A 10,649-nucleotide genomic window follows, 5' to 3' on the forward strand; every position below is an offset into this window, starting at 1 on the left:
TTTTAAATTAGTATACATATGCACGTACTTCCCTATTGCGTGTTTCTTTCTCCGAAAAAATTGTGTGCATATATTTGTAACAGAATACCAAACAGATCAAATGAACATTTAGAACTGAATCTTGACAAAATTGAACGAGTCTGTGAACTGGCTGGAGACCTATATTTCTGAAGACCATAATCATTAGTCATCGTTATTCTCATCATCATTACCGTTATCATCGTGGTTGTTGTCGTTGTGTCATAGTTATTATTCGATACAAGTTTTAAAATGCGGACAGGAAAGAATGCTTGCGAAATGGAGCACTTTTACGTACGTTTACTTTGCTAGATGCGGTATGTTTTTTCTTCGAAGACGATAAGTACGGAATAAATTTGATTAACGGTCGTATCCGCTGCTGCTTCAATGATGCACACTTTCTTCCGCTGTCCACTCGTTGTTATAATCGATAGAGCACCCTGTAGATTTAATAAGACATAACGAACCATAAAGTCATAATACCACATTAATATTTGAGTGTGCGGAATGCATGTTATTAAAAAGCTAACCTTATAGGCGACATTGGTGTACAAGAGCGTGTACCGGAAGCTGCCTACCCCTCTGATATCTCTGACGCCGACCCATGCCAGGATCGTGGCAATGGTATACATTTGCAACAGCGACATTAGCACCACCGACTGTTGCAAGGCGTCTTGAGACGTACTCGACGGAGAACGGGACAGAGATATCAAAGGGCTCCTCCAGTTATTCCATGGGATAATGGCGACCTCCGCACAACCCGCAAGACATTCCGCACCAGTGAACGGCGCGAAGAGGTGGGTAAAACCACAAACAAGGAACAATCATTGACAACAGAGCCAGTCCGAACCATCGCCGACCACAGCCTTCCTCCGTACTGCAGCTGCGAGCCCATTTTCAGTTCGATTTAAAATTACTTTCATTCATTACTTCTCATTGCGCGATTCTGGGAGATTTTAGGATTTCCAGACCGAAAATTGATATTTTTCATTGTAAAAAAAGTCGTGTTATTCAGTAATCATGTGAGGAACAAAAATTTTCGAAATTAAAAAAAAAATAAATGAATAAAAAAAAATAAATAAATAAATTAGTATTCAACCACCATAATAGCAAAATTTTATACTTTAAAATTGGCATTAAAATATGTATACTCTGAATTTTAAATATATAAGAACGTTTTCAAGTTATAGTGATACCGTCACTTACCTGCACGGGTTCTGTGCAAAATCCCCCTCAGCGTCGCTCATGCAGTGATATAGCATGCACTGAGCACACGAAAGACATGAAACGGTGGCGATGCCCCGTCTGACTGGATCAGGTGCGTATTCACAGGCACCTCTCGGATTGTGCTGCTCAGAATATAACTCCTGGCAATGTTTACACCGTAGACGTACACTGCTATTACGTTTCCCGCAACTTTTTGCCATCTGTGAAACTATTACATCTGGCTTCTTGAGCGAGCTGGAAGAGCCGCGTCTGTCGAACCTCCCACCTTTATGGTCCTCGATAACTGGGTACTGGTACTCATGGTTCAGGGTTGTCAGTTGTACGTACGGGTAATTGTCTGTACTGACGTCCATTGATTCCAAGGGATGATGCGGCGGAGGTAGCGGCTTTGCTGAAGGGCCGCCAATGTAATGAATCGGTGGTGCTTTATGGGGGTCCAAAGAAAAATCCGGGCACTGGGAATGATGGTGGTGATGATTTAGCTTACGAACTGCACCCCGCTGTGTTTCGGATGATGGGCGTGGATCTACCGGATCCACAGGCAGGTTTAATGTCTGGAATCGTTTAATGTAATTCAACCATTGTTGTGAAACTAATAAAATAATATTACTTTCAAGGGAGACATGCATTCGCTATTGTATGGTACCGGATGGTGAGGTAATAAATCAATGTACAGTAAATTGAGCAGTAAAGAAATGGAGACTGAAGTTTCTGTTCATGTTACCAACTTACCATAAAAACATCGTCATCTCCAACATCTGATTGACCACAATACAAGGATGATTCCGCAAGGCCTAGAACAATAATTCACATGTAAATTTCTTGTATGATGATCTCACCTACTTGAAACAAACTACAGTGATATCATGTACAAATTACATAGTTTTGATAAATATACTCACCATGGTCATTAAAAGTCCGAGATAAGAGTGCAGCAAAAGAACAAGCATATTCTATCAATATTTTCCTATTCCATATTTATTGAACGTCTGAGTATTTAGCACAAATTGCATACTTTGTAACTACATGAACGTATCTTTTTATGAAGATAACTTGAATGTATCTTTTCAAGAAAGTGCATAATTCATTGACACATGCAGAATTAACCTTTAGACACCGTGGCTCTTTCAGGACTCAGCAGATAACTCGGAAATTCCACCAAAACGTGTTAACTACTTATATACATAAATCGTACCTCTAAAAAATATCGAGTTTTAAGGGAAAAATACCGGCCCTCTAAAGGTTGATAAATTTCTAATTGTCTTAATCACAGAAAAAAGAAATGTTTGTAAGCCAGTTAACCCAACAATCCATGAGATGGGTAAGCTTTCACATCGATAAATACTAGATAAAAATCAATACACCGAGTAGATTTTAATCAATTGAATGATAATTCACCTTCTAGCAATTCTTCAACCGCTGTACGGACCCCCTTGTCAAATGCCCTGGCATCCGCAGCTGTTTGAAAGGTAAGTCCAAATTTTTTCTCTCCTGTACGCCAATGGTGAAATGTTGGCATGACTTTGTTGTATTCAAAATCCTTTTTTATTGTGCAGCTAAGAACGACCTGAATAAATTTTTGTCAAAAATATATCACAAGCTCATGGTTTTATTTATATTTTTCAAGGAAGGCTTAGAGAATGAAAGTCTTCTTTGAAAAATCCTTGGCGCATAGTAAAAAGAAACTACTCACAGTCTGATCAGAGATTCGTTTGCCATAGATGAGGTATTCGTGTTTGCCATCTGTTGCCCCAGGTGGGGAGGTAGTTGTCGAATCATGAGACGTAGAGCCAAGGTTAGGGACGACGCCGGGGTGGGCTGTGCCAGAGGTTGACGTGGTAGGCACAGCGGTTGATGAGGCGGCGGAAGGGATCCCAGGACTTGCAATGCCGACATTGGGATGCCCCCCCGCGGTGGAGGGAGACCTCCGTCTCACAGAGACGTTGGACAATCCCCCGCCGCCAAGAGGCACCCAACCCCCGGAGCTGTCGTCCCTAGTCATGACCTGGGCCCTGACCCTTACCAAGTAGTTACCACTGGAAAGTGTTAAAAGTCGTTCAACTGTTGTAAAAGAATGAAGTGAAAGTGTTTTTCTCTCTCAAAATCGTTCAGACCAATGATTCTGATTAAGTTAAGGCTGATCTCGAATCCTTCTGAAATCGCGCGTGTGGGGGAATCGGCAAATTATCAATCGCGTACGGCCGATGGATTTCATGAATGGATCGTACAATGACAGCTGGGGAAGGGCTGGATGGACGCAGGGAGGTGAGACACGAACATACGCGCGATAGACGTTAGTGGAACAGTTTTCGACAACTGATGGAATGACGGATGTTAGGTAGGCAGGGGTTGACAGCATTCGCGTACATACGTTACGTACATTACGTGCGAAACAGGGATAATCGGCTCAGGAAGGAAGCGTGACCGAGGAATCATGCGTTGGCCGAATGATGAGAGGAAAGAGTACTGTATTTTAGAATGAAATCCGAATAAAATGGTGGAAGCGATTGACGGAAGACCTAGCCCTGTGCGAAAAAAAGGATAGAACGGTCGCTGGAAGTAGGGTGAAATCGGTCGAGTAGAGCAGGGTGTACGGTTGCATAGATACGTGCATAAGCGTTTGGAAACATGTAAATGCGGATACGTGTATTTAACGGAGTATATCGTAGCTAAGGTGTAATATTTTTGTTTTCCGTGAGCGTATGCGTGGGTTTAGGTGTGCATGTCTGCGTTCGTTGATCATGTATCGTAGGCGATGGAAGTATAGCACAGCAGGGCTGTTTGCTCGGTAGAATAATATGATTCGTTTTATATCTACTTACTCTTCCGACGCCTCTGTCATGGTTCGAGCTGTCAAAGCCTTTACTCGATGCCCACTTTTTCCCAAATTTCACCATTTTCGTTGCATTGAAAATACATTCGACCGCGATTCTACCGTGTGAACTCTCTTTTTACTCCTTTGCTGTCTTTCTTTTTTTTTTAGGCTAGCGCCAACTACAGGAAGCGCCCCAATCCACCTCTGCCCCCCGAATAACCCCGCACGTCCCGCTTGCCCTCGACCGACGACCGACGACAAACCCCTCGCTCCGCCCCGCCCAGAGCCGAGCGATCCCTGGCTTATAACCCGTCGTCGTTGATCTACCCGCGCCGCGACGAGCCACGAGCGTCGTCGTTCCTTGTCTCCTTTCAGTTTTTACTTCCTCGGGAATACCGTCGACGTTTGGAAATACAGCGAATTTCACATTAATGTTAAACGAACAGTCCTCTCCGCCACATCGTTCATATTTTCCGTTTATTTATTCTTATAGAAGAACGCGTATACATGTATAATAGCCATGCTCTCGATCGATGTGTATCCGTTTGTCACCACGCTATAGGAATTAATAATTGTTATCAGGATGCAGCTGCAGATGATGTTCGCTATGAGTCTCGAGCAGAATCAACCTCGCCATACTTGGCGAATTATTTATATTTATTTATTTATCTTGTATTCTTCCTTTCGTTTTCTTCTTTTGGTTTAATAACACCTGGATGAATGAATAGGACCCGCGCTACGAGCCCATTCATCGGCTCGCATTCACACGAGGATCGCGCGGGTCGGTTTATGCTTATACTGTATGCGATGGTCAATGGTGTGCGATCCCATCGCACACTGCACAATAGAACAGTAGGGGTTAGTAAAAGCATGGATAGAAGGGTTTGCTGCAGTTCGACGTGCTCCGTAGAAGAAAACTGCCATCTGTTCCCGCGAGAGGCGGGCCTAGTTCTGTTTGGTTCATTCCTTAGTTCCTGAAGCTAAATACTGCAGAATATTGGTCGTTTACTGACATAGTTACCTACCATGGACCTTAAGAATTAGTTCCAAAAATGTTGGGTACTCCAGCATGTAGGAAAATTAGCCCTAAGAATTTTGATCAGTGCGACTGTCGTTCGTGCCGTTTGGTTGGTAATAGGACGTTCTCTGTTTTTATCTAATCCAGGAGCTAGAAGAAGACAAAACATTTCTGTCGGTATGTCTGTGTATGGATAAGTACTGAACTGTAACTGTGAGGCTGCTATCTGTGATTGAATATGAGTAACCTATGTCAGGAATTCACCCACTGATCCCTATTCGGTGAATTTATGCCAACGGCTGACCGAGACGTCGAACGGAGTATAAAATATAAAAATATAGGTTATGCTGTTTCCACGGCCGTTTGAACGATAAAAGGTTGTACCCATTCAGTAGCCCAGCGTGGCGGTTGTGTTTATAAAGTTGCAGAAAAGTAACCAAAACTGAGACGAGATGTGTGTGTTGACAGCCAAGAAAAGATCTGGAGTCTATTCATAAGCTTGTTAATAATAGTGGCAAAGACTTGATGCGAACATGTCAAACACGATAAGTGGTAAGAATTTATTGCGTCCAACTGGGCTGCAGTGCAAAGATCTTCATGAATATCTAAAGACTCGGCCGCCAGAAACGTTGAATAAACTGTATCACAACCCTCCGATTTGTCTGGCCGTTTTTCGGGAATTGCCTGAAATAGCCAGGCATTATGTTATGCGGTTGCTGTTCGTTGAACAGCCCGTACCTCAGGCAGTCATAGCTTCATGGTGTTCAAAGTTACATACCGATGAGCATCAGAAGGTCGTCAAAATTCTCAATGAGCTGAATATCTGGAAGGAAGCATCAATCCCCGGTGGTCTACCTGGGTGGATTTTGAATTCAACGTTGAAGAAGAATTTGAAAATAGTTTTACTTGGTGGCGGTAAACCTTGGACGATGTCAAATCAGTTAGAAACCGATAATAAACCACGAGACGTCGCCTTCCTAGATACGTATGCCTTGGAAAGGTGGGAGTGTGTTCTCCATTACATGGTCGGATCTCAGCAGCAAGAAGGTGAGCCAGTTTATGCTGTCAAAATGATCTTAAAAGCTACAAATTGCAATAACTTATCAATTAATGTATGTAAATATTGAAATCTGAAAGAGTCACAAAATCTTTCCAAGGCGATATAAAAAATGCTCCAATGGCTAAGCCATGTACACAACCAGAAGCAAAACAATATATAGGATGGAGTACTTGCTAATACGACTGATTTTGATAGAGTAAACCCACAGAAAAATCAACCATTGAAATGTTCCATTACCTATCACAATTTACTAACAAGTTTGAGCATAGAGAATTAATATGGAACGAAAATGTGAATATTGGTTCTGAGGAGCCACGAAATCAGGAAAATTTGAATTTTGAATTTTTATAGCCAGCTTCAAATGATTTAACTTAGGAATATCGGCTGATGCGGTAAGAATACTGCTACATGCTGGACTGATGAAACGTGATGAGGAAGACGGCAGCCCAGTCATTACACAAGCAGGATTTCAGTTTCTACTGCTAGATACAGCGTCCCAGGTAAGATATTCTGTCAATTATAAGATGGTTAAATTTTGGCTACTCAAAAGTCAAAACAAAAGTTGATTGCGTGTAGTGTTTGTGTAAAACCTTTCCTTACTTGAAAATGTAAATGTTGTGCATGGTTTACAATAGCAACTGATAGGCCAGTCATCAATTTATTGTTTACACTGTACAAATTAGCAGTCTTTCATGGTAATATAATATTCAGTTTATGACCACCATATACAAAGTGACTTGGGATTATCGCACCATAAGCTACCTGTGTATTCCTCGTACTATTGGTAGCCTAGGGGGCGATAGCTCTTTGTAACCCTGTGTATTCTTTATTTCACCATACGTTCCAAGGTACCAACTCGTAATACTAAGTAGCAATTAGCTATGATTTGACTACTTTTCAGGTCTGGTACTTCATTCTTCAATACTTGGACACTATAGAAGCCAGGGGTCTGGATCTGGTCGTTTGTCTAACCTTCTTGTTTCAATTGAATTTCTCGACATTGGGAAAAGATTACAGTACTGAAGGTATGTCAGAGGGACTATTGACATTTTTGCAGCACCTCAGAGAATTTGGTCTGGTCTATCAAAGAAAACGTAAGGCTGGAAGGTAATTATTTCAACAAACTGATGAATCTATTCCACATTCTATCTGCGTGTACATACTGAAAATACTTTATAAATATATTAAAATTGTAATACCGTATGTTTTATTTTCTTAGATTTTACCCTACCAGGCTAGCACTAAACATTGCCACAGGTCAAAATAAGCCTCTGTCAAGTGACTTAGAGAAGGAAGGATATATAGTCGTGGAAACCAATTACAGAGTTTACGCTTATACCAATTCTAATTTGCAAGTCGCTCTGCTTGGTCTCTTTTGTGAAATGCTTTACAGGTAAGCATGGAAAAAATTGTCTAAAGCAATATCAGTTTTTTTCACCTATTCAATTTCAGAAAACCAACTACTGATTTGTAATTTTGGCCGTTTTCAGGTTCCCAAACTTGGTTGTATCCATTTTAACAAGAGATTCAGTGAGGCAAGCTCTGAAGAGCGGCATTACAGCTGAACAAATCGTTGGGTATGTACGTAATAATATTGGTATACGCACATTATTCGATGTTTCATTAATGCCCCAATTCTAAAATCATTTCTTGTACAGATACCTACATCAGCATGCCCATCCTAAGATGATTGCCTTAGGACCACCAACTTTGCCCCCTACCATAGTGGATCAAATCAAGTTGTGGGAAAACGAAAGAAATAGATTTATATTTAGCGAGGGCGTTCTGTATAGTCAGTTTCTTTCACAGACTGACTTTGAAGTACTCAGAGATCACGCGCTCACCACCCAAGTTCTAATCTGGCAAAGCGAAAGGTAATGTTATTATATAAAATACAGAATAGGGATGTGGGCTTATTGTCTAACTTTGGTATAATTAATTTTCATTTATTCTTATTTGATATTAAACAACATAGTATATTCAAAATGAGATGATCATTCTTTCACCATTTTGTTTACAGAAAGCGGACTATGGTTGTCACAAAAGCGGGTCATGATGACGTCAAAAAGTTTTGGAAGCGTTATTCGAAAGGAAGCAGTTGATTTCAATTTTTGCTTTGCTTTGGGCATTGCTACCTGCTGGCGAATTCTTCATCTTTCAACTACAGTATGTCTCACATGTTCAGACTGTGTTAATATTATTTACTTCCTGAATGAGACTACTATTTTCACTTTTTGAGCACTTGTAGGTAAAGTGGTTGCAAAAGTCTGCCACCGATCACTCTGGAATAAAGCGGCGTTGGAGTAACAATAATGCTCTTGATGATAACTATAATTATGCCAGTCCTGATAAGAAGTTACAAAGACCTGGAAGCTAGTGGGATTACAGTGTCAATGATATAAATAATTTCTATGATAAAGGTTACGAAAATAAGGAAATAAATTTGATTAAATTTATCAATATTTGATGATCGTAATTTCCCAAATATTCTCACAGTCAATGTAGCAGAGAGCAAAATAATATTCTCTCATTCCTTACGGTCCAATAATTTTTTATAAAGATTAAGTAATTAATTGTACAAACGATCCTCCTGACGTGATTCCCAGTTCAAAGGATCCGCAGGAGGTTGATGTCAGCGTTGCGGTGCAGCCTTTGGTTTCGGCATTTTGCCCAATAATCCTTGTATTTCTTTCTTCTCGTCATAAGTTCTCCACAACTCGTATAAGTTAATTATGTACCTGGCAATCTCCTGAATCTTTTCCATATCCACATTCAACTCGGCAAACCATGACTTTAAATCTTTTTGCAGTATTACACAGGCAATTTGCAGGCAACCTATTCGTAGAAATATATTAAACAAAAGAAAAAATGAAGAAGAAAAACTGCACTAAACTGGTCAATGTTGATACATTATTATACTCCGTTCAGGGAGAGAACGATACACTTACGAAGCCAAACACGTCCAGTTCAGTCGGATTTCGCCTAATACGCGACCCATTTTACCCACTCCAGGTAACTGGACAGATCTTGCAGCTAGCCAGACCCGGCTACAGCCAACAAGGATAACCAGGTACTCAAACTTAACAGTTACTTCAAATCTAACGGTTGATTTGAAGCCTGATGAATCATTTCAAACCGTCGAGCGTCAGTCGTTGCAAAGTTGCGAGTCAGTTCAAACGTGTGAAATTTGAATTGTAGTTTTGTTATTCTGATTGATTGATACATCCGATGGCAGAAAATTAGCAAAAGGAAGTAGAATAAATTTACTTGAGATATAATGAGACTGCGATATTTCAGAGAGCGTGGCCTTTTGGTGCAGGGCACAAATCTACGATATTATAGGTACGATATTGAGTAGCGAGCTCCGCTACCTCCATCCGACCCCCACTGTCCAAACCTGTACGACGCTGTGTCATCCTCTCGTTGAACGCAGTATAGTTTCAAATTATATGATTTAAGTGTCTCACCGATAGCGATTTGGTACGGGGGATAGAGCAGACACACATCTGTGCGCAAGCTGTCATTGACTATACGCCAAGCTAGCGTGAGCAGCTGATCGTCTGGTCCAACATCTTGTACAAGTGTTAATAGTGGACGATACGGTTGATAGACTATCAGACAGCAGTCAAGGTGTTCCAAAAGATAGAATTCACATTCCAGAATGTGATTGGTTCTATAGGGAAATTCCTGAGAGTAGGCATAGTTGAATTTGTTTTTTACTGTAATAAAGGTTATGGAGATTAGCCATTTAAGAAAGTACAATGTTGAAATGATCTGTGATGTGTGCAGAGACTTTGCCACGTGAGGATAAACTCACCGACAGTCTGGCATGTCGTAATCAGCCTGGTGTTCGATGTGACTCCAAATTCCTCTACCTTAGAAGCCAGAAACACGGAAGTTGGGGCCAACAGCAACGGGTCAATACATTTTAAACTGTTGCGGGCAAAGAACCGTTTAAAATAGACGGTGGCTGTCGCTATCACCTGTTGTCGAAGTTTCAACTGTTCACCCAATATTTGAATCACTATAAAATTAAGTAAACGCATATATGATATAGCGTATACATTGATAGTTCAAAGTATCCAGATTTCACTAAGTTTCAACAAAGAAAGCTTTGACTTTACTTACAGTTTGAAAAAAAAATAAATAGTTTTTGATACTCTTCTTCGGATAAAATAGAAAGGTCGTGCTGACGTTCTCGAACTAAATCTTGTTTATCGAGTAACCATTGTTGGCTGAAAATCAAGAATTAAATAATCAATGAATTGTCAGTTCTTATCATTGTGCATATGGTCCACCGGCGTTTTCAGGTTATTACAACTTACTGATGAGAACTGTGCCAAAAATTTCCGGCCATACTTCTCCGATATATCAACGGCTATATTACCACTGAGCGATATTTCGTACCCACTTTCATTTTCGTTCGTTAACAAATATTTTATCTTTGTGTTCTGATTCGTCTGTATGTGCGACAATTGTATACAAATCATCACAGCCGAGATTCTATTCCG

General features: G+C 40.6%; 4 protein-coding genes across 7 annotated transcripts in view; 2 read left to right on the forward strand and 2 right to left on the reverse strand.

Annotated features, from left to right (window-relative positions):
- LOC107217943 (regulator of nonsense transcripts 2) overlaps window positions 1-10,649 on the forward strand; it is a 28,575-nt gene that overhangs the window by 10,943 nt on the left and 6,983 nt on the right. Inside the window, exon 3 of the mRNA XM_046742324.1 lies at window positions 9,310-9,318. Within this exon, the coding sequence (XP_046598280.1) occupies window positions 9,310-9,318 (9 nt within the window). The remainder of the gene's footprint in view (window positions 1-9,309; window positions 9,319-10,649) is intronic.
- LOC107217929 (sprouty-related, EVH1 domain-containing protein 1) lies at window positions 348-4,893 on the reverse strand. 2 transcript variants are annotated; one of them, XM_015655638.2, is made up of 7 exons: window positions 4,068-4,893; window positions 2,939-3,281; window positions 2,644-2,812; window positions 1,978-2,003; window positions 1,225-1,799; window positions 549-901; window positions 348-458 (listed from the first exon to the last, which is right to left on the reverse strand). In XM_015655638.2, exons 1-6 carry the CDS (start codon window positions 4,085-4,087, stop codon window positions 745-747), a joined length of 1,290 nt encoding a protein of 429 aa, XP_015511124.1. In that variant the 5' UTR covers window positions 4,088-4,893; the 3' UTR covers window positions 348-458; window positions 549-744. The 2 variants fall into 2 exon arrangements, with proteins under 2 accessions (XP_015511124.1, XP_015511123.1); XM_015655637.2 differs by having other exon boundaries at window positions 1,978-2,039.
- On the forward strand, window positions 5,064-8,600 carry LOC107217928 (general transcription factor IIH subunit 4). Of its 3 annotated transcripts, XR_001525562.2 has the most exons (8): window positions 5,080-6,125; window positions 6,514-6,638; window positions 7,040-7,245; window positions 7,358-7,531; window positions 7,629-7,715; window positions 7,797-8,012; window positions 8,159-8,304; window positions 8,387-8,600. XR_001525562.2 is itself a non-coding variant. In XM_015655636.2 (7 exons), exons 1-7 carry the CDS (start codon window positions 5,612-5,614, stop codon window positions 8,238-8,240), a joined length of 1,404 nt encoding a protein of 467 aa, XP_015511122.1. In that variant the 5' UTR covers window positions 5,080-5,611; the 3' UTR covers window positions 8,241-8,600. The 3 variants fall into 3 exon arrangements, 2 of the variants coding, with proteins under 2 accessions (XP_046598296.1, XP_015511122.1); XM_015655636.2 differs by having other exon boundaries at window positions 8,159-8,600; XM_046742340.1 differs by lacking the exons at window positions 8,159-8,304; window positions 8,387-8,600 and having other exon boundaries at window positions 5,064-6,125; window positions 7,629-7,719; window positions 7,797-7,955.
- LOC107217930 (cyclin-C) lies at window positions 8,381-10,646 on the reverse strand. Its single transcript, XM_015655639.2, has 5 exons — window positions 10,464-10,646; window positions 10,267-10,373; window positions 9,956-10,162; window positions 9,606-9,857; window positions 8,381-8,973 (listed from the first exon to the last, which is right to left on the reverse strand). Exons 1-5 carry the CDS (start codon window positions 10,493-10,495, stop codon window positions 8,771-8,773), a joined length of 801 nt encoding a protein of 266 aa, XP_015511125.1. The 5' UTR covers window positions 10,496-10,646; the 3' UTR covers window positions 8,381-8,770.

The sequence above is a fragment of the Neodiprion lecontei genome, chromosome 5 (assembly GCF_021901455.1).
Source record: "Neodiprion lecontei isolate iyNeoLeco1 chromosome 5, iyNeoLeco1.1, whole genome shotgun sequence".
Classification (NCBI taxonomy): Eukaryota; Metazoa; Arthropoda; class Insecta; order Hymenoptera; family Diprionidae; genus Neodiprion; species Neodiprion lecontei.

Excerpts from the sequence above, each read along its gene's own strand:
- LOC107217929 (XM_015655637.2), bottom strand. The coding sequence starts at position 4,087 with ATGACAGAGGCGTCGGAAGA. Across the intron at positions 2,040-2,643 it reads GGTTGAAGAATTGCTAGAAG|GCCTTGCGGAATCATCCTTG; the intron begins GTGAATTATCAT and ends TTATTGTTCTAG. Across the intron at positions 902-1,224 it reads TTTGCACAGAACCCGTGCAG|CTGCAGTACGGAGGAAGGCT; the intron begins GTAAGTGACGGT and ends ATGGGCTCGCAG.
- LOC107217928 (XM_015655636.2), top strand. The coding sequence starts at position 5,612 with ATGTCAAACACGATAAGTGGTAAGAATTTATTGCGTCCAACTGGGCTG. Across the intron at positions 6,639-7,039 it reads TGCTAGATACAGCGTCCCAG|GTCTGGTACTTCATTCTTCA; the intron begins GTAAGATATTCT and ends ACTACTTTTCAG. Across the intron at positions 7,246-7,357 it reads AGAAAACGTAAGGCTGGAAG|ATTTTACCCTACCAGGCTAG; the intron begins GTAATTATTTCA and ends TTATTTTCTTAG.
- LOC107217930 (XM_015655639.2), bottom strand. The coding sequence starts at position 10,495 with ATGGCCGGAAATTTTTGGCACAGTTCTCATCA. Across the intron at positions 10,374-10,463 it reads TTTTGGCACAGTTCTCATCA|CCAACAATGGTTACTCGATA; the intron begins GTAAGTTGTAAT and ends CTTGATTTTCAG. Across the intron at positions 8,974-9,605 it reads CCCGTACCAAATCGCTATCG|GTTGCCTGCAAATTGCCTGT; the intron begins GTGAGACACTTA and ends TTCTACGAATAG.